At 46.4% G+C, this 23,273-nt stretch overlaps 1 protein-coding gene across 1 annotated transcript in view; it reads right to left on the reverse strand.

Moving 5' to 3' along the window:
• The window catches only part of MATCAP2 (microtubule associated tyrosine carboxypeptidase 2), a 358,052-nt gene that overhangs the window by 28,959 nt on the left and 305,820 nt on the right, over positions 1 to 23,273 (reverse strand). The window contains exon 6 of the mRNA XM_086964828.1: positions 1,167 to 1,264. Coding sequence (XP_086820954.1) covers positions 1,167 to 1,264 — 98 coding nt within the window. The remainder of the gene's footprint in view (positions 1 to 1,166; positions 1,265 to 23,273) is intronic.

Consider the following 23,273-nt stretch of genomic DNA (forward strand, 5'->3'; position numbering starts at 1 on the left):
TAGAAAGAGTATTGATTCTATCCTATGGAATGAAATACATTTTGTTCTTTCTTAACTATGGCTTTACTGGTGTATATACACTCCCAATATGCTGTTTATGGATAGCTCTATTTTATTTCATTTTATTTTTAATACCAATATTGTGTTCAAAATGAATGCTCATGTTTGGACACGAAGGTGAAACAAGTCCTCGAACTGGGGTAGAAGGCTCTAGGTCTTCCCCTGCTCCTAGGTGCACAAGCTTATGCGCCACACAGTGTGTCATCACAATTTGCCCCAAAGTTTACTTGCCAAAACTGTTCTGTAAAAACCCTCAGAGTGTACAATTAGTAACAGAGTTGGAATCCTGATTCAGTGCCCATTTCCAGGTACCAAGGGTGGTGGGGTAGGGGAGACGCAAAAAAAAAAAAGAAAACACACTTACCTTGAGATGTGACACAACGTCGTCCTCCTCCACCGGTCGTCTCTCTTTTATCGGTTCCAGCCAACTCCCCATACCAGTCCTGGTGGTGCTCTCACGAGGATTGGTTGGAGCTACCACACTCAGCGCTCTTCTGAGCTCTGGAGGCCCTCACTTTCTCTAATCCAGCTGTCTAAGTCAGCTGGGTTAGAGAAGTTTAAAATGCGCATGTCTAGCTGGCTGTCGCAAGATAGCCGACCAAAGAGACATGTGCAATTTAAAGCACATAGCTCCCTGCTGCCAGTTGGCCGCACTGGCCCGCCCCGTCCTGTCACTCAGTACAGGACGGGTTGGCTGCTGAAAAATAAAATGGTAATAAATAATCTTTATTACAATTTCATTTTTCCGCTCTGGCCTGGGGTTTTTCCATGTGAGGCGATGCTTGTCCGCTCAATCGGAGGAGCGGCCCCTGCCCGCACAAGTCATAGAGTTCTCTTTGATGACAGTAATAGAGACTTCCTTGTTTGAAATCTAAGCCTGATGAGCTTTTGCAATCAAGCAGTAACAAATATATTGATTATAAGCATCAAAATAATTTATTTGTTAGTCATCTTCAAGAAATGTGTCCACCATTTTAGTGAGGGATGTTTGTTTGGGGAATTAACATTTTGTAATGGAACTGAAGTAGCAGTAGAAGTAGTTTACAAAAAATGAAGCATTCCGGTCACAAATTCCATTACAGGGCTAATATATCAACTTAACTCACCTTTCCGAGAGCTGTCAACAAATTAAAGTCGATGGTTTCTCTGTGCCGCAGAATTTGAAGTATGCCATTCAGGTACACCTGATCTTTACTGAAGCAACCTAGAGAAATCAATATGTATGTTAATAATGGCATAGAAAATATTTCCAAAAGTAATAATGAATAAAAGCAGAATTTGCAACTCCACAAACCTAGGCCACCATAACTTTGTGGTGACCATTATTACTGGTGCATAAAATACTTTAAGGGCTTGTGCACCAGTAATTTGCAAAACTACATAACATGAACAATATGAACCTCATTTTCAGAATCTAGCAGAGTTGTGTTTTTACGTGATCACAACAGCAGTATTCCATCAACCATTGTGGGTTTTAGTTTGGTCGACAGCTACTATCCAGGAGTCACCAACCTACTATTCAGCCTTACCTAAATGTTTCAGACTGCTTTGGTAGCCGCGTGTCTACGCACAATATGAACATTTTTAAATCCAACTGGCCTAATTTTCTAGAGCTCCTGAACAGAAAATATCAGAAGGACCGCCCTAAATAGGGTGAACCTTTCAACATTCGCTGACCAATGGCATTGTGGTAATTGGGCCATCATTCACTAGTTTCCTTATGGTAGAGCCAGCTGAGGCTCCACTACCAGACAACTGGCACTTTGCACAACCTTTAAACCAGTTGCACAGCCATGAGTTTGACAGAGTGTGAGCCCCACTGATTTATCGTGGAGGATCCACTCTACTGAAACCTTAATTGTAGAGCAACAGAAATTGGTTCTGGCATTAGAGGGATCCTCTGTGAGAATAGGATGAGCTGGATGTCTCAGTGTATGAGATAATGTTGAGTCTGTGGGATCTGACGATGTCTGTGAGGGGGGTCATGTAGATGTTGAACAGGGTGGGGCTGAGGGATGATCCTTGGGGCACACTGCATATGATGCTCTTGGGAGCCCAGGTAAAGGGACTTAGTTGGATGCTCTGTGTGTATCTTCACACCCACAAAGAACCATATTACTGTGAACAACATCTTCTTCCTCTTCATAGGCCATGCAGGGGAGTGGTATAACAGTCCCATGGAATTTAGGGGCTCATTATGATGGTGGAAGGACCGCCATTGCCAGGCCGGCGGTGGCAGTCCTTCCGCCATCACTGAGCATTTTACCCACCACCAAATTAGGTTGGCGGTGGGTATCGCGGCAGACGCAAAGTCCGTCCACCACTTTTTTGCCTGTGGTAATCGCACCGATTGCCTGGCAGATGGAAAAGGGCCACTAATATTGTGGCCCTGCCTGGCAGGCACCGTCCGCCATATTATGATGTGTCCTGAGAGATGCCTTTCCATGGGGGCGCTGCCGCTATGGAAAGGCTGGCGTGGATTGGGTTTGGGGGCCGTTGCGGCCCCCTCAGTGTGGGGGGAGGGTGTGGGTGCACTGGGGGTACCCATGGTCCCCCTACATTTCCATGCACAAGGTGGCAGGCACCGCGTGGTTCCTGCCACGTTCTGCATGGAAATGCACATTGGGGCCTTTTGACATTGCGAACGGTGCTGCAGCCAGCAGCACCATCCGGAATGTTAAAAGGCCAGGATGCGCCCACCATACTGGCGGGCGCATCCTAATCGGACTGATGGGACCGCCATACATCTGGCAGGCAGTCCCAGCACCGTTATGATGGCGGGCGGACTGATGTCCGCCGACTGTCATAATGAGCCCCTTAGGCAGGATGTAGGAAGGTGGATATCTGACTATTGTTACCCCCAAACTGTTTGCCTGGTGTTTAGCTGGTTTTTGACATAGTTGGCCTGGGATCCTGCTATTCAGGGCCCCAGGCTGATTGCTCTCTCCTTAAAATGGACTCCATGTACCTTAGGTGCATACACAATTGGAACTGGTTCACCTTATAGGCCCCTGTAACAGTGTACCATAGGTACCCAGGGCATAGGTGCAGCCAAGGCCTACCAGGGGCTGCAGCATGTATTGTGCCACCCCTGGCCTGGCCTCCATATTTTGACACAACTGGCTGATCACTCAGCTGGGGTAAGTTGGTGTAATCACCTCTTACTTAGATATAGTATCCCTATATCTAACCTTAACTGGACACATGTTAACCTATAAGCCATTCCTATGGAAGGCCCCTGCAATCCTGGGGGCAGAGTGCGTGGTTTCATGTGAAATTGTGCTCTAGCATGAGCTGAGCCTGTCTGCAGCTGTCGGGAACAACTCCCTTAGCTGTTCCGGGATATTGCCATACCATATACTCTTAAGTGCATTATAATCCTCGCGGTTATATGCTAACTTTGGTTTGGCTTTATCAAAACATGTCGAGTAAGGTGTCATACGATTTGGAATACTATCCCCTCGACAGTTCTGTCGACGGGGATAGCATTCAACCCTTCTAGAGGGATACGACATGTACATAGCCTTAACCCCGGTTAAAGTTAACCAGAGCCTCAGCATCACAAAATGGATGCTGCCACCACAGACACAAGTCTGACCTTCTGCTGCTGGGAGTCCTTCCAGCGAGGGAGGCTTGGACAAAGGGTTTTCTGCCTTGGGAGGTGCGAGCACCACCCCAGACAGGATTTTGTGTATTGGGTAGGACAGGGCTGAATAGAATCAGACATGCCCGGGGCACACAAGGTGTCCCCGTGCATAAACCAGTCCAAACCGGTCCTGGGACTTTCCAGACCCAGGCCTGGCGAGGAGCTGGACAAAGGAAAGGGGGTGTAACCGCCCCCCTTCCTGGTCCCACCCAGAGGAGGGACCTAGCAGGTGATCCACCCCTCAGATTGGGAATAAGAGTGGGAGCAGTGCCATAGCACCTCAGATCATCCTGAATCAACTTGAAACTAAGAAGACGACTGGACTTCGACATTCTGCTGCACAGAAGACTGAAGAGCATCTCCCTTGTGGCCTAGGAGTGGCCACCCTGTGAACACAGGCACCAACCAGCAACTCGACGTCTGCTTTGCCGCCGCCTCCCCGACGGAGCCCGAGCCCAGAGCTTGACGAGACCCAGACTCCCAGACTTCTCACCGCCCGATCCACAGTCCTTGCAAAGAAGGGACCCGTGGAGGCACCGAGAGACGTGGGACCGGACATCTCGGAAGACCCCTGAAAAGCTGACTGCGCAGCACCCGAGGCACCCTCGACACTGTGCTTTGGGGATTGAGAACCCCTACAACCGAGCAGCCCTTGCATCGAAGATCAGCCCCCCAGCATCTCCACGATCTGCGTGGGGAACTTTTGCATCGTGCCACTCGACGCGCCATACCGGCCACTTGCCTCGTGGTCAGCGGCCATCTTGGCGACGAAACCTACAATCTACACTGCGGGTCTGGTTGCTCCAGACTTGCCCTCGCTCCTGTAAAAGGGAGCACCCGCTCTGACCTTGCTGGTCCGAGTGATAAGCCTTTTTCGATTCCTGCGTGGCTTGCATTAGCCAAGGCCTGTTTGCTCCGATCAAGTTGCCGACACCGCCATCAGCTAGAGCTTTTGTGGGACAGCTCGTGACCGACGCCTGGACGTCCTCGACCTCTTCGTGTCCACGTGGCTGCAGAGAGAAGCTACACCTCATCGCCTGTTTGCACCCGACATCGCCTGGTTCCAATCTGGTTCCACGGTAGTCACTGGCTAGTGACTTTAAACATTGTCCCCTCGGCTTTCAGGTCTTTACCACTTCAAATCCACCCTTGGATCCACCGGAACTCTTCACATCGAGCCGCCTGCAGCATCTTCAGCTCCAAGCACCATCGACCTGCGTGACGAAACCCAACACTACTTCGCACCTGTGCACCCGCTTACTGTGGGTGAGGTAACTCAACAACGCCGGTGTTCCTACACTGGTACACACCTCTAGTGTCTGTGTCTAAAGTGTCACTCCTCTAGCAAATTTCACAGTGCAGAATAGTCTGACTACATTTTACCATTCCTCTATGGAGTGCAACTTGGTGGCGTGACATGTTACAATGTTCTCACTTAGCTACGAAACTTTCATTAACACCTCTAATTAGGGTTGCTCGGAACAAACCTTCATTTTACAACATGGTATATTGGTAAAAAGTCTGTATTATATTATATTGCTACACGGCTATGCACATACTTCTATATTCATGGCACAGTCACCTTGGAAACAGGAACTTGGCTTGATTTTCCTGATGCAATGAGTTATAGACCAAGACATTCTGTTACGGAATGTAAATAAACCATGCAATAGAAGGGTAATAAAAGGAGATTGCAGGTAACAAACAATATCTGTTCAATGCTAACGATGGACTTTTTTCTTTTTCTTTTTTCGCCAATGTAGCAGCATATACATCATATAAATCTCATTTCATTGTTCCAATACCAGAAAAAACAGAAAATCAAATAAATTCATTGTTATATCCTTTGTCCCCTTTTATAGGTAAAAAACGATATTAGAAATAATAAAACGTTCCTCCAACTACCCTTCCCCCTTCTATTCTACCACAAATTCTTCTTATTTAATCACAATCATTCGACATGAGTATATGCAGAAACAATTAGGACATATAACATCATTAGTATCCCTAACATAAATCTAACACTTTTAGGTCTTACATCACTTATCCACCATGGTACTGTTCTCCCCAACATTATTCAAAGTTGATTAACATGACTCTCAATGTTTCCATATCCTGCTTACTTTAGCTGTAGAGGCCACTCTTTTTGCATATAAAACTTATTGGGTGCAAACTCTATGCATCTTCTAGATCAAGTGGGAAACTGTGGGAATCACATCAGATTATCAGTTTGCTAATACCAATTGTCTTGCCGCCAAAGGGGAAATAAAAACTAGCTGACGTTGTTCAATGGTCATTTCACCTGTGAACGACATGATACCAATCAAAACAGCATAGGAATCGGGGACGATATTGAGCTGTAGCTTTTGGCTAATTTCCACAATAATCTACTTCTAGAAACTAACAAAAGAGTGCATGTAAACGTAACATAGAGCCTGCTTTCATACGAAACAAGTTGGTTCTAACTCTGGATACATTTTATGGAGTTTTGCTGGGGTATAGTATAACATCCATTTGCTGAAAAATGCCATCCTTCTCAAGTTAGCTGCTCTGACAGCCTTGTAACTAATTTGATTATAAATTATCCACTGAGTGATATCTAAGTGCCAACGGTAGAGGCTCCTAATGACCGCAAAAGGCCCACAACCAATGCCTTAAAGTTCTTTTGATGAAGTAATCTATACCAATTCTCCACCCCCTGTATTCTGGAACTAAAATACGTTTTCCCCAAATTATCAGCTAAGAATTAATTTCCTATTACATAGCCCAAGCAAAAGTACTTGATTTGAGCAAAACTGAAGAAAGAGAGGCACTAAGATTCACCAATCTCTGCCATTGCACAAATTCACCATTGTGAAAAAAATTTGACAACCTGTGAAATCCCAAACGTGACCACCGGTAATAGTACAAGCAGAAAAGCACAAACCCAAGGGTATACAGTCTGCCAATTTAAACTGAGGGTGAAACTAAGAGATATTATTTTGTGAAACCAATCTAAAATGATGTGGGGAGTCTTGTATCTAGATTTTTGGGGCAGCCTGGTGATTTTTAAAAAGTGGAGATCCCTATCTCCGACTCCTTTATCATAAGCTGCAGGTAAAAACTGGCTTTGTGTGGACTTGCTGAGGAGGATTTAGATAGCCAGTCTAGTAATGACATCTGGTAGTACACTTTTATATTTGGAAAGGCTAAACCACCCTCTTCTGAATCTAACGGTAGGGCTTGAATTTTAAGTCTAGCCTTTGTCCCCTTGCCCAAAATAATTTCTAATTTCCATGTTGACTGTGTCAAAAAAGGTCTGTAGAATCTTAATCATAATATTTTCGAATAGGAATAAAATAGCAGAAGGATATACATTTTGATATCTTGCCATTGATATAAGAGCTCGCACACCTTGTACAATGAAGTCTTAAAATTAAGTTCAAATAGATCCTCTACTTTAGAGGTAACGAAAATTCCTAGATACCTCATTGGTGAGATGGAAGAATAATGAGCCTGAATTGATACCTGTGAGGAGTACGCAGGACAGAAGGGCGCGTGCCGCTGTGGTGACCCGGGCTATCTGAGACTGGCTGCACCGACGGAGGCACGCTCCGACGAGGTCCCGCAGTAAGAGCTGCGGTGTTCACAGCGGCGACAATTAAAAGACTGAGCTGCCTTCTACGGATTGCTATGCCTGCCTCCTGCGCAACAGCATTTTGAGCATTTTTCGAGACATCCAGGCTGTGGGATGAGTGTAACAAGACGGCGCTGCCAAGTATAAACGTGAGACGGGAAAACCAGGTGGTCGTGGGCTAAGATGGCAGGGTTGCCTGTGGCAGTGAATACTAGACGCAATGCTATTGCCTGCGTGTTCCCCACACTGAATTGAAAGTGGCTGATCTGATATACCCATAGTGCAGCTGGACGCTAAGAACTTTACGGAGCAAAATGGATATAAAATACATTTGGCTAGGCAAGGTGTTGGCAAACAGCGAGCTGTGGAGTCCCATATCTGCCATAAATCCTGATTCGTGCAGTGCGCGCTCCAAACTGCGGAGAGAGCTGTGAGGTGGGTCTGTTGCATTGCTGGGGCCAGCGCTGTGGACGGCTAATCAAGGGGTTTAAAAGTACCTGAAACCACAGCAGAACCCGTTGCTGGTTTGCGACTGAAACCTCCCTCCCACCCGGTCCCCTTGTGAAATGCTGATTTAACCAACCCCCCCCCCCCCCCCCAAAAAAAAATTATTGGGCTGAACACCTAAACTGTTGGCACTGGTGCTGATGCTGCATGACCCGAAGAGGATCAACCCGGCGCGGACCTCTCACTGCTCCTGCATCATAGATAGAACATACCGGACTTAACCCCATCCTTCTTAGGGGGAGATCTCTAGTGGAGGGTCCCAGAGGAGTGCGGGCTTTCCTTTATGGCCTTGTTTGAAACAGCCTGCCTGAACTGACTACCCTCTAAGGATTTTTGTATGAAGCGGCCTGCCTGAACTGCCTTCCCGCTGAGGATTTATAGACACGGATTGCCTCCTTGCAGTTTGTTCTTCAGCATCTAGCCCACACATCTGACTGCTTAATTTGCCCTATCACTGCATAATTGGTGATGCTTCAGAGTGACGGTCAAGTGATGTGTCTGGGAACTGATGGCGCTAAATGGCGGAGCGCGAATGGAGCCACCATTTTGTTTCTTGTCTTCTCCCTCGGTCCGTCGGACCTCATCCTGCCTACCGTCAGTCATTGCTCCTCGGCTGGACGGCCTTATCTCTCCCCCCAGGTCCCTGTCTCTCCTATAACCTACATCCCTCCCTTCTGCTCTCTTCCCTCTTGGATGTCTTTTTTCGCTGTTCACTCTGTTGAAAAGTAACATACAATCATTTTTATCCTAACCGTTGTGTTATTTGAACCCTGAGTAAATGTACTATTTTGTATAGTTACAACTCAAACCACTAGAATATGTAGTAGTTCTTTGCACTTGATATCACCACTTTGTGATTCTGAGCTTTTTGCGTTTGCATTTATCTCCCGAGTGACTCTACAACGTATTCTTTTCCTTTTCTGCTATCCGTATCTCTTCCGGTTGGGACTCTTCTAGTCGCTGACTCCTTCCCTTTGTCCTCCCTGACCCTTGCCTCGCGTGGATCCTGTCTTTTTCTGGATCGCTAAATTATCCGGGTATTGTAGGTGTTTCCTTACTGTAATTAATGCAATTTTATTTTGCCATTTGTCCCCCCTCTGTTGACCTGCCAGTTCCGACCCTACTCCTAGCCCCCTGTCCCTTTTCTCCCCTTGACTAAGCACTCCTTCTACCCTTGTTAGGGAAAGATATAATATTTTTACTCTGGAGTCTCAGTGAACCCCCTGAGAGAGTCCACAGCGTCAAGTGAACCACACACAGCTGAGGCATTGTATGGCGCCCCTTACCAAAGCACTCCCTCTCCCCTTGTTGGGGAAGGATCCAGTAGGTAGACCTTGGAGTCTTAGAGACCCCTCTGAGAGAGTCAACCGCGTAAAACACCCTCGACCCCTCTTTTCATACTCTCTCTCACCATCCCCTACCGCTTTCCCTCTTTCATTCTTTGTCTACTTCCTCTGCTCCTATCCCCTCCCCCCTTAATCTCTCCCCTTTCCTGCTACGCCCCCTAGCCCCCTGTCCCTTCTGCCCTTTAACTAAGCACTCCTTCTCCCCTTGTTGGGGAAAGATCCAACTACTTATACTCTGGAGTCTCAGTGATTCCACTGAGAGAATCCACAGCGCTAAGGGAGCCACTCACAGTTGAGACTTGGTATGGCGCCCCTTGCCAAAGCTCTCCCTCTTCCGTTTTTAAGGAAGGATCCAGTAGGTAGGCATTGGAGTCTCAGAGACCCCTCTGGGAGAGTCCACTGTGTAAAGGGAGCCTCTCGCATCTGAGTTGGGGGAATGATACCACTTCCCCTGGGATCACAGCTTACTGGACTTTGGACGCAGCTTTTACTCGTCTACTAGTTTGTGCCCTGGTCACCCTCCCCCTCTTCTTCCATGCTGTGTCTCTCACCCTCCCCCTCCTCTTTCCCTCCTTCACTCCCTGTCTACTTCCCCTGCTCCTACCCCCCTCCCCCCTCGCTTCCCTTGCCTGCTTTTTCCCTTACGCATATGACCTTATTGTTTGTCGCAACTGAACTTGTAACTATGTAGCTATGCTCTAATAACTGTGTAACCTTTGTAACAATGTAACCTGCAACTATGGTCTGATACTCATGTAAAGCGCTCTGATACCTCCGGGTCTAGCCAGCGCTATATAAAACCTTTCACATAAATAAATAAATAAATAAAATTTTGAGTAATTAATCTTATACCCTCCTATTTCTGTGTATTCACTATTTTGGCAAAAGTGCGTGAGATATTGGCCTGTTCCGCCGCCAGATAAAGAGCCATATCGTCCGCACATTGTTTCAACTTTGCTGATTCCACTATAGGGGCGCGAATAGTATAAACTCGTTGGAGGGCACATGCCAGGGGTTTCATAAATAATGAAAATAGAATCGGGACAAAGGACAGTCCTGGCGGGTCCCATGACTAATAAAAATCGACGGCCAACTTTCCACGAACTATTACGGATGCCTTGGCATTAAAGTATAATTTTTTTAACTACCTGTACAAACTTCGGGGGTGCAGTGAATTTAGTTAACACAGAGAAAAGAATATTCCACTGGATTCTATCGAACATTATGAGTGCCTCTTTGGCCTTATGTACAGTACAGTAAGTGAGCACCTAATTTAGGTAGTGTATATTTATTGCAATACTCCTCCCTTGAAGAAAACCATTCTGATCCTTATGTATGACGCTAGGAACCACTTGTGCGAGTCAATTTGCCATGATCTTCATAAAAATGTTATGGTCAGAGTTAAGTTAGCTTATAGGACAATATTAGTTCATTTCATCCTCTAGTTTACATTTTTTCAGAAAACTGACCACTGAGTGAATGAGTCATGAATTTCACACCTTTCTAAAATATTATTATATAAACCAACAAAAAAAATATTATATAAATCAACTAAAAACGTATTCAGTTGGGGTGTTCAGAAGAAATCCCATCGGTCCCAGCAGGTTTTGCCATGGGAGATCCATTCACAGCCTGAGCGACTTATGCTAAAGTCATTGGGCAAAACAATGCAATCTCCCTGCTCTGCTGTTATTTAGGGATTTTTTAACCCCTCTAGCCATCCTTTAACCATCTCAGTTGGTATATTATGTAGATCTGAGTAGTCTTGTGTAATGGTTAAGAAATACATCAGCTATCTTTTGTGGGTGAGATGCCAGTTTGGCGTAAGGCGAATCGTAGATCTGCTTTTTGCAATTAGCATCAGATTTCTGCTTTGTTGACCATGCTAGCTATTTACCTATATGTTGATTCTCTTCGTGTTTCTTTTGCAGGACGGAGTTATGATTTATTATCTCTCCGGATGTTAAGTGATCCAGGTCGGACTTGGCCTCTCTCGTCGGGGAAGTTAGATACCTTGCTGTTGCCAGATTCAATGCTAATTGAAATTGCTGACTTCCATTCTTTTCAAGTTGGACCGAAAGGCTATCACCACACCCCTAAAAAAGGCGTTTAGCGAACCCCAAACTGTAAACTTAGTGACTGTGCCTAAATTATGCTATAAAACGTCCTCTAAAAGTTGAAGCATTTCACAGATCCTGGTTTTTGAAAAGTGCTTATCTACGGGCATGCAAGATATGGCTAGGGCGATATGAAAGAGATTTACACAGGCAATGCATATCTGCAGTGCTTGTGCAGTACAGAACATTGGAAATATCTTGTTACTCGGGTGGAGGAAAAAACCTCTAAATATCTTGCAAAAGAAATTTAAAAGGTGACGGCCTTCTTGACAGTGCGTTAAATTCAAAATTGTGTTTTATCATCATCAGCAAAGTGATGTAAGAAATATGCTATATTTGTACAGTTAACTTAATTCTGATTAAAATAATTATTAAACAGTCTTGAGAAGGTTCATTTAATACCAGGAGTTACATCAATTACATCAGCTTTTGGGACTTCATTGACATCTAAAAAAAAGAAACAAAACGCACACTAAAGTAAGAATTGTTTATTTACCTCCCGAGCAAATGGTTAGACCTCGTCTTTCTGTTGGATTATTGTTTCAAAGTCGCATTGAATGCGCTATTTAAAGTTGTGAGTGTTTTAAAAAGTAGTGGTCAAAGGTCTGTCAAACTTAGTCAGGCCCTTCACATTTGCAGGATTTTCTGTGCAAATTCCAAACTCCCTGGGGCCTTATTTATGAAGGCCTTGCGCCACCGGTGCGTCACTTTTTCCCATGTTAAAAGTGACGCACCGGCGGCGCAAGGCCTTCATAAATAAGGCCCCTGAGGTGGATGATACCACGGAAAGCAATTTGCCAATTGCCCACAGGGTTAGGTGGTCTAAGTTGTGAGTGATACACTCCACCAACAAAGGTTAGTGCATCCGTATTCAGGGTGGGTTGTAGCAACATACTTCACTTTTTTAATCTATATTTTCTCACACATGCCTGTTCAACATCAGTTTCAGATGAAAGAGAAACATATTTGTCTTTCTGGATTATTGCTTTCATGCAAACACCCATTTTTAATATATGTGGCTTCAACACCGACACTTTCAGGGCAGCATCAAATGTCACTTCCTAGGTTGCAATTCCCCAACAAACATTATTACTGTAGAACATATTTTTCTGTGGTATGGGGCACTGAGTAAAGTATAGTCAGAAGGCAAGAAGCTCAACTATCTATATTTGCGATTGAATTGAGGATACCACCTATTCTGATGATTATTGATCAGCTTATCATCATGAAAATTCTTCAACAATGCAGCATTCAGTAAGCCTCTTAGTTATCGGGGGTATCTGGTGAAGTATGTCACAATATATTTCAATACTCAAGCAGACACCATCAAAAAAGGAACATTCCAGTATATTTATTTCTGCCGATGGTTTGGGCTGTAGGACTGGAAGAGAACTGTTTTCTCTTCACTGGTGATCCTTATTTAAAGCCTGTACATATGTGTGGGGGAAGCCAGATGAGCAACAGAAGGCAGAATAATGCAATGAAGTGTGGAAGTTGTGTTACATGAAAACTCAGTAACAGTGTTCCACTTTACCCACTACTCTGAATCGTGAATCAAGAAGGTTTTCAGATATTGTTCTAGGGTTCGGTTCAAGCGCTCTGCCTGTCAAGCCATCTGGGGATGATAGCTGATGGACATAATATTTATAAGCCCTAATTGTTTGAGTAATACCTTCCGAAGTCTAGCTAGAAACAGGAACCCATTATGTGTAATGATTGTACGGGGTAGGTCATGTAATTTTACAATTTATTGAAGGAAAATGGTCGCTAATGTGGGACCAGTGAGAACCTGTAGTAAAGTGAAAAAGTGTCCTATCTTTGTGAGCTAATCAAGGACTACTAATACGACTGTTATCCCTTCTGAAGATGGTACATTTGTAATGATATCAATAGAGATCTCAGATGTTGGTTACTGTTAGGTGGGTGAAGGCTGTAATATACCTACAGGCTTCTTTCGATGTACCATTGCCTGAACACAATCTGCACACTGATGTACATATTTTCTAATTCCTGACCACCAGAACTGTGGAGTTATTTAACACTTTGGTCTTATGGATTCCTGGGTGTTCCGCAAATGGAGGTAATGCCCCATTTCATGATGAGTTTTTGTAATTCCAAGTTGGGGACAAAAGCCTTATGCTGATGCAACAGTAGGTCCTTAGCTTTCTTTTGGAGGAATACAGTGCAACCCAATGCACACAAGCACTCGTGCCGACTCCGACGCAAAACCTGGAACAAAGTCTCAGAAGAACACCTCACCTCTGCTCTCACCTGCACTGCACCCCCAACGACGATGGACGCCAACAACGTGGTAAGGAACCTCCACCAATGGATCGCCAACTGCGCCAACACACTCGCCCCCAATCCAGAACACCATGAGGCGACTCAAAAAGAAAGCTAACTGGTTCACCATGGCAATCCAAGAATCTCAGCGCTCCTGCTGACGACTGGAATAGACGTGGAGAAACAGCAAAACTTCAGAAGCATGCTCCGCCTACAAAACAGCTACCACAGCACACCACCAACTCATCAAATCCACAAAGAAAAAATTCCTCCCAGACAAAATCATCTCCAACCACCATAGCTCCAAGGAACTCTTCGGCATCATACAGCAAACCCATTAGCGAAACAACTGATGCCTCTCCCTCCCAAGACCTCTACAACAGACTCAGCTCCTTTCACCTCAAGATCAAGACATTCTGCGACAACTTCAATGACCAAGACCTCTGTACCGCCCCAACCTCCACCCTCAGTGACGCCTACCAACAGACCCTTTCACCTGGACCCCACTCATGACAGAAGACACCCTAAAGACCATGAAGACTATCCACTCCAGAGCACCTTCTGGCCCCTGCCTGCTGCACATCTTCCACAGGGCTGCCACAGCCATCGCACCCAAGCTACGTCCAACCATCAACTGCTCCCCTGAGACCTCCACATTCCCCAACAACTGGAAGTGCACCGAAGTCAACCCCCTCCTAAAGAAGCCCTCCGCAGATCTGACAGAACTCAAGAACTTCAGGCTCATCTCAGTGCTCCCTTTCGCAGCCAAGGTCATCGAAAAGGCCGTCAACACCCAGCTAGCACACTTAATTGAAAGCAACAACATCCTAGACACCTCTCAATCTGGATTTCGCAGCAATCACAGCACTGAGTCCGCCCTCCTTGCTGCCACAGATGACATGCGCCCTCCTTGACCAAGGCCAAACAGCAGCCCTCAATCCTCCTGGACCTATCAGCAGTCTTCAACACAGTCTCCCACCGTACACTAGCCACCAGACTCAATGACACGTGCCTCAGAGGAAAGGCCCTAGACTGGTTACGATTATTCCTCACAGGCTGAACAACGAGAATCAGACTCCCGCCCTTCATCTCAGAACCAACAGTGATCAGATGCGGAGAACCCCCAGGAAGCTCACTCAGCCCCACCCTCTTCAACCTCTACATGGCCCCCCTCGCAACCATCATCAGAAACCACGAGCTCAACATTGTCCCCTATGCCGATGACACCCAGTTCATCCTCTCCTTCACCAAAGAACCCAAAATCACCAGGCACAACTTCCAAGAAGGGAGGAAAGCCATCACAACTTGGATGAGTAACAGCTGCCTGAAACTCAACACAGAGAAAACAGAAGCCCTCATCCTTGGCTCCTCCCCTCTGCATGAGAAAACACCTGGTGGCCCCACGCCCTCGGAAACCCACCTACCCCGACGGACCATGCACGGAACCTCAGCATCCTACTGGACTCATCACTCACCATGAATCGCCAGATGAACACTGTCTCCTCCACATGCGTACGTCGCAAGACATTCAAGTGGATCCCCCCGACTCCAGGAAAACAGTCAATCACAAACTCTTCACCAGCAGATTGGACTACGGCAATGCCGTCTACACCAGAATCAACAAAAAACTCCTCTCCATACTCCAGACCGTCCAGAACGCCGCAGCAAGACTAATCCTCGATATCCATAACCACATCACCCAACACCTCTGCGACCTCCACTGGCTCCCCTGCAAAAAAAGAAAACAAGTTACTTACCTGTAACTTTGGTTCCCCAGTATTGGTAACTTTCATAGATTCCCGTGCTTTGTATCATTCCCCGTCGTCAGAATGGGAGCCTCGGTAAATAGAAAATACCTTAGTAATAAGCACAAAGTGAAAAAATAGGCCTAGGCCTCATCTCATTTTGTAGCTTATCCACCTCTTTTTGTAAAAGAGACCAAATTCTTGCAGTAGCCAATCAGAGCAGCCTCACCCCACAGAACCTTCCTGAGAGAAACCCAGAGCCTCAGATTTTCGTAGCCGTTGTGAACAGCAACATCATAAGACAATAAGGCTGAGCTTTCCCAGGGGAGGCGGGTGGGCGCATGGGAATCTATGAAAGTTACCAATACTGGGGAACCAAAGTTACAGGTAAGTAACTTGTTTTCTTGCCCCAGTATTGGAACTTTCATAGATTCCCATGCTTTGTATCAGAATAACTAGCAGTAAATAGAAAAAGCATATTTTGTAATATGTGCACCTGAAAATGTCATACATAATTCTGATAAGAAAAACCAGATACACATTAGCATCATAAAGCAAAATAATAACAAGTAATACAAAATATGCAAACAGGAAGGCGGGATAGAAGGAAAGCTCACCGACTTATTGGAAAAGGTTCCTCAAAACCGCCTGGCCCACTGCCGCATCCTCTTTCACAGAAGAATCCAAGCAGTAGTGGCGAGTGAAGGTGTGGACACTGCTCCATGTCGCTGCTCTACATATGTCCTTGATCGGGACACCTGCAAATAGAGCCGCAGATGAAGCCATTGATCTCGTAGAATGAGCAGGAACTGCTTGTTGAAGTGGTTTTCCCGCTGCTTGATGGCAAAAATGTATAGCACTGGAAATCCAGCGGGAAATGCAGGGTTTAGAAACTGGACACCCCTTTCGAGGAGCGCTGAATGAAACAAAAAGCTGGGAAGACTTTCTGAACTGTCTTGTGCGCTCCAAGTAGAATTTAAGACATCTGTGAATGTCCAAAGAGTGCAAAGCCCTTTCAGCTGGTGTGGAAGGCTGCGGAAAGAAAGATTTTAAGACCACCGGCTCATTCAGATGAAATTCTGAGGGTACCTTCGGAATAAATTTAGGATTTGTCTGTAGGATGAGAACATCATTTTTGAACTGTAGAAAAGGCTCCTCAATTGTGAAAGCCTGGAGCTCACTAACTCTTCTAGCCGATGTCAGGGCCAAGAGAAGAGCTAGTTTCCACGAGAGAAACTTAAGGTCAGCCTTATGAATAGGCTCAATTGGGGCCTTCATAAGATACGACAAGACTAAATTCAGATGCCAGGATGGTGGTGGAGGCCGGACTGGTGGAAAGACCCTGAATAAACCTTTCAGGAATTGTTTGATAATCCTTGCCGACCACAGGGAAGGACCTGATGATGAACGTCTGAATCTAGAAATGGCAGCTAGATGTACCTTTTCAGAAGGAGGAGCCAATCCAGATTTCGCCAGAGAAAGGATGTAAGGTAAGAGTTGGTGCGGCGCAGAAGTATATGGATGTAGACCTTCTTTCCGACACCAAAAACAGAATCTCTTCCACTTAGCCCGATAGGTCTTGTTTGTACTAGGCGCTCGGGCCTGGGCCAAAATGTCTTTACATTCTCCTGAGAGATTTAAACCCTGGAACTCTCTGAACTCAGGAGCCACGCTGTCAATCGTAGAGACTTCAAGTCCGGATTTAGAACCTGTCCGTGAGCCATTGTCAACAGTGTTGGAACAGGATGTAGGAGAATTGGCTGATCCTGGGAGAGGAGGAGAAGTTCCGTGTACCAAAACTGTCTGGGCCATGCTGGTGCTATCAGAATCATCCTGCATGGCTCTACCTTGAGCTTGCGGATCAGTCTCGGAATCAGCGGAATGGGAGGAAATGTGTAAGCAAATGCGCCGGACCAAGCAATCAAAAGGGCAATCCTCAAGGACTCCCGATGGTGAACCCTGCTTGCGAAGGACTGGCATTTGGCATTCTGGGGAGTTGCAAACAGATCGATGGATGGGGTCCCCCAGCGTGCAAATAGTTCCTCCAGAATGGTCTGGTCCAGTTCCCACTCGTGGGAGATAGTCCTTTGGCGACTCAAAGCGTCCGCCATGACATTGAGTGTTCCCGCTAGATGTTCCGCTGAAAGGGCGATATTGTTGTGGATCACCCAATTCCAAAGTGTCTGGGCTTCCTTCGAGAGGGTGGAAGATCTCGTTCCACCTTGCTTGTTTATGTAGTGCATGGCTGTGGTGTTGTCTGTACGAACCAGCACTGCACGGTCGCGGATTCGTGGAAGGAAGGCTTGTAAGGCCAGACGAATGGCGATAAGTTCCAGTAGATTGATGTGGAACTTGACTTGGACTGTGCTCCAATGGCCACTGACCTTCAGTTCTTGGAGGACCGCTCCCCATCCTTCCATGGAAGCATCTGTCGTCAAAACCATGGGAGATGGTGGAAGTTGGAACGGTAAACCTCTGGAAAGATTGTCTTTCAGCAACCACCAGCTGCTTGCCTTCCTAATCTCCGGAGTAATGACAATCCTGTCGTCGAAGGAGCCTGTGACTTCACGCCATTGTTTGTCCAACTGTTCTTGCAGTGGATGCATTCGCAGCCTGCAGTGTGGAACCAATGGTATGCAGGATGAAATCGATCCGAGAAGCGATTTGTACTTGCAAACTGACAGAAAATTCCGTGTCTGAAGAAGGCGGGCTGAAAAAATAAGCTTATTCTGGCACTCTTCCGAAGGAAAAGCCAGGCAGCACTCTGTGTCCAGGATAGCCCCTAGAAACTTCGCTGTCTTGGAGGGGCGTAAAACTGATTTTTCTCTGTTGAGCCGAAGACCCAGTTGCTCGAACAGTTGTCTGCAGGTCGTGACTGCCCTGGACGCCTCTTGGAAAGAAGGAGCTTTCAGAGCCAATCGTTCAGATATGGAAAGACCTCTAAAGACTGTCTCCTGAGAAAGGCTGCCACCGGAGCTAGTACCTTTGTAAAGATCCGTGGAGCGGATCGGAGACCAAAAGGCAATACTTTGAATTGAAAGTGGCTCTTGCCTACTGTAAACCGAAGGTATTGCCTGTGAGCTGGATGAATGGTTACGTGGAAGTAAGTGTCTTCCAAATCTAGGGTCGCCATGTAGTCCCCTGGATTGAGAAGGCGGAGGATGTCCTGAAGAGTGATCATCCTGAAGGATAACTTGATGAGATAAGTGTTGAGCTGCCGTAGATCTAAAATTGGACGCCACTTGTCCCTCGTCTTCCGACCCAGGAAGAACCTGGAATAGAACCCTTTCCCCTTTTGGGAGAGGGGTACAGGTTCTATTGCCCCCTTGGTGAAGAGTTGGTGGGCCTCGAGATGAAGGAGTTTGAGATGTTTGGGTGGAAAGGCGTCTGGAGCTCTCGTTGGAGGAAGATCTTGAAATTCCAACGTGTGTCCTTCCTTGATGATCTGTAGGGCCCACTGGTCTGTTGTTATGACCATCCAGTTGTTGAGGCAATGGGCAATCCTGCCCCCCACTGGTGTTAATGAGGGCACAGGAACATCGGAAAGAGCCACCTGTCCGCTATTGTTTCCTGGTGTTGTCTCTCCTTTGTTGGCCTTGTCGTCCTCTCGGCTGTTGGCGAGAGAAAGAACCCCTCTGAGAGTATTGAGGTTTATATGTTTGGCTAGATTGTGAGCCGGAAGAGTAGCGGTGCTGATTCCCGCCTCTATAGTAGGAGAATCCTCTCCCTCTTGCTCCTCTGAAGGGTACATTGCGATACTGCAACGTTCCTAAGGATTTGGCCGTATCAGTATCTTTCTTAATGCCCTGTAGGGCGTCATCTACGTGTTTGCCAAATAGCATCTCTCCATCGTATGGCAGATCTAGAATCTTATTCTGCACCTCCTGTCTGAACCACGTGGCCCTCAACCATCCTTGGCGTCTCAGGACCGCCGAGCCGGCTAGCGCTCGAAATGCTGTGGTTGCTATGTCCATAGCACAGTCAATCACCTCCGAAGAGGCCCGCTCTCCCTCCAGCAATATCTTCTTTACCTCTTCCTTAGAGGAATCCTGTAGTTCCTCCACAAATGGAGAAAGGTCGCACCACATCTGGCGATCGTAACGCCCCAGAATCGCCAAAGCATTAGCCGCCCTAACCATAAGACTGGCCATTGTGGAGAATCTTTTACCCACATTGTCTAAACGCCTGCCCTCTTTATCTGGAGGCGTAGTTAGCGGCGTGGATGGGTTGATTTGCTCTGTGCGGCCTGAGAAATTACAGAGTCCGGTTTTGGTTGACCCAGGAGACACGCCGGGCTGCCATCTGGTGCCTTATACTTTTTCTCCAGTCTTGGAAGCACCGGGAGGACTGTGGCTGGATTTTGCATAGCCTTCAGGCCTTCAGTCCAAACATGTTCAATGATGGGGATTGAACGTACTGATTTCCTAAATGGTTCCTTGAAATCGTACAAGAAACATTCTGACTGAACCGTGGTAACGGGGAGACTAAACCTCTTGGAAGCCCGTTCCATCAAGTTGTGAAAACCTCCAACATCCGCTGGAGGAGAGGTAGCGTTATCAGGTTCTGTGATGTCCGGATCCTGAGGGTCATCTGGATTCCAGTCCACGTGCTGGCCTTGGTCAGGGTCCACTTGCTGGTCCGCATCTGATGAGGCAGTATCATCATCTGTATCATGAACAGGCACTACTTCTTGTGGATGTGCTGCAGGTGCAGTATCACGCTCTCTCAGAGGCAAAGAGTGTTCTGGCACAGGCTGTGATGGCTGAGGCGGAGGTGTCGGAGTGCACACCTTTTGAACCTCCTGAGGAGTAGGAAAACGCCTTTGGTAGTCTTGCAACATAAGTTGTAGATCCGAGATAAGAGTGAATGGCATCGCCACCATCTCTTGTTGAGATGGACGCGAAGGCTTCTGCAAAGGCATTTGCATGCTAGGCATTTCCTCTCCTCCATAATAATGTTCTGGAACATAGTGTTGGTGTTCCATCTCTCCTTCCTCAGAACTGATATCCTGAACCTTAACTTGCAGGTCAGAAGGGATATACACTTGGCCAAAGTCGCTATAAGCTTCTTCATCAGAATTGTCATCCAACAGTAGGTTATGTGGAAATTTTTGAACCTGTCGCGGAGATGTCATTTCTGGTGCTATTTGCATCCTTTTGCGTGAAAAAACAGTTTTTTCAGTCGCCGACGACATCGTCGACAGGGTCGTCGTCGTCGACGGTAACGCTTTCAAGGATTGTGTCGTCGACGGAAGCGCCGACGAAGAAACTGCGCTCGTCGTCGAGGATTGTGCCGTCAACGAGGAGCTCATAGTCGACGATGGATGGAGCGTCGACGGGATCGTCGACGAACTCGTCGTCAGCATCAAGGTTACAGGAGTCGTCGACACAGTCGTCGACGTCGTCCTCGTCGTCGCCGTCGAAGCGATCTTTGTTGTCATCGTCGTCGATGTGGAGAAGGTGATTTTCGTCGACGACGAACAGGCATCAGGTGTCTTGAACACCGTCGACGGTGTAGCCGTCGTCGCAGCCGTCGTGGACGAGCCCGTCGACGAGGCTAATTTCACAGATACATCCTTTTTTACAGAAATCGTCGGCGTACCTGTGGTTTTCACCATCGACGACCGCTGTTTTTTATCCGAAACGACCTCCTGAGTTGCAGTTGAAGGCTTTTTCACCCCTCTATCCCTTTCAGAGGGAGGTGAAGTGACAGGAGCAACTTTCTTTGCCTTCTTTGAGGGTTGCGATTCCTCAGGCTTTCCCTGCCTCTCCTTTTCACTGTGGTGAGGAGATTTTTGGGAAGCAGGCCTGTCAGACCTATCAGAGGTCCCTGGTAAGGCCTTGAGAAGGGGCTCGTCTGAAGTAGAAGGGGGAGACCTACCCCTCTTCTTAGACTTCTTAGATGACACCATCGACAAGGAGCCCTCACTGTCTGATGACATAAGTTCTTTGCGGTCCTTCATCTTCTGAAGCCATGTGAGGAGACGTTCTTCCCTGTCCCTCAAGGTCTTCGTGGAGAAGGTTCTACAAATCTTCCAGTCCGTGGCTTTATGGTCAGGATACAGGCAGTATATACAGTCCACATGTTTGTCCTCGACAAACAATCTCTTCTTTGAGCAGGTATCACACGCTCTGAAAAGTGCTTTTTTCTCCTTGTCAGACATGACAAAAAAGAGATATAAGTTGAAGAAAAGTAGTTTGGAATTGAAGAAAATGAGCAGAGCTCAATGGAGACTCCCTTGCACAACGTGCGGTAGAAAATCTAAGGCTCTGGATTTCTCTCAGGAAGGTTCTGTGGGGTGAGGCTGCTCTGATTGGCTACTGCAAGAATTTGGTCTCTTTTACAAAAAGAGGTGGATAAGCTACAAAGTGAGATGAGGCCTAGGCCTATTTTTTCACTTTGTGCTTATTACTAAGGTATTTTCTATTTACCGAGGCTCCCATTCCGACGACGGGGAATGATACAAAGCATGGGAATCTATGAAAGTTCCAATACTGGGGCAAGAATAACTTTCAAGCTACTCACGCACGCCTAAAAGGGCCCCTCAACACCGGACCCCTAGACATCAACGACAGCATCTCCTTCCATGCCCCCAAGAGAAACCCCCGCTCAGCCAACCTCTCCTTAGCCACTGTCCCACGCTTCTAAAGGACCAGAGTAGGTTGAAGGTCCTTCTCTTACCTTGCATGCAAGACCTGCGCAGCCCGACACTGCACCAATCGAGGAAAGACCTCAATACCTGGCTTCTCGAATGAACCCAACGGAGCTGCGCACACCCACCCCTCAGCCCTTTGAGACCCTAACGGGTAAGAAGAGCGCTTTACAAAACCCTGATTGATTGATTGATTGATTGATTGATTGCAATTAACTGACAGATCAACAGACAGATAGGCTTCTTTGACCTGTTTTAAGAAAATATCTGCATGTTATCCTCTTTAACTGTGTGGGGCTAAATTCATCCAAATGGAATCTCAGCCTCCACCATACAGTAAACGAGATAGTCGGTACTGGAATCTAAATAAAGATAGTTAGAGTTTGGTTAAATCTGAAGAAGGTTAGAATTTGGTTATAGCATATATGGGGTAAATGTAACATCTTGTCTTAATCCTCCACATGGGAAACAATGAGGATTATCACACTGCTCCAAAAAAAAAGTCTTTACTCTCCAATTGATCTGTAGATTGTGTTTACACAACCAGGAAGTTCCGAGAACCACAGTGAAGGTTGGGGAATCAATCAGATCAAGCGGAATACATTCAAAATGTCAATTCTCTAAAGTCATAACTAACTAAGAAGTCTCAAAACATACTCATTCAGCCAATAAAGACTTGTCATCTATTACAACTATAGGCTCAGGAGTCTCTTTAAATTGTTTTGTTAAGTCTTGTAATGCATGTAAAGAGTGATACAAAAACAATGCAGATGCACTAAAGTCCATTAAAGCAGGAACTCTCAAAGATTCACTCTGTGTTAAGATAGGGTGTTAAGATATGAACTGTCAGTTGAAAATGTACTTTTCTAAAAGCTTCTGTCATACAGCCATACCTCTTCGCTGAAGTAAAACTACATAACATAACGTGTATTTGTAAAGAGCATGTTCCCCCATAAACATCTTGGCTCTGAATAACAGATGGTTATTGTTACCCACCTACATAGTGCTCTTTTTATCATCCTCAGACAGATTAAAGGCTGAGTGAACCTGCCGGGATATGAACCTGTGATCATGAGGTCAAACACAGACCCCTGCAGTGGACATATTAGTCCACTGATCCACCAGACCCAACTAGGCCGGAGTTGAAAACAAGTTACTTACCTGTTAGTTTGGTTCTCCAGTACTGGAAACTTTCATAGATTCCCATGCTTGTATCATACCTCGTCATCGGAATTGGAGTCCCCGGTACACATAAAATAGCAATAAAAACCATTACCAAAACAGAAACTAGGCCTAGACCC

Source organism: Lissotriton vulgaris, chromosome 4_1, assembly GCF_964263255.1.
Source record: "Lissotriton vulgaris chromosome 4_1, aLisVul1.2, whole genome shotgun sequence".
NCBI lineage: Eukaryota > Metazoa > Chordata > Amphibia > Caudata > Salamandridae > Lissotriton > Lissotriton vulgaris.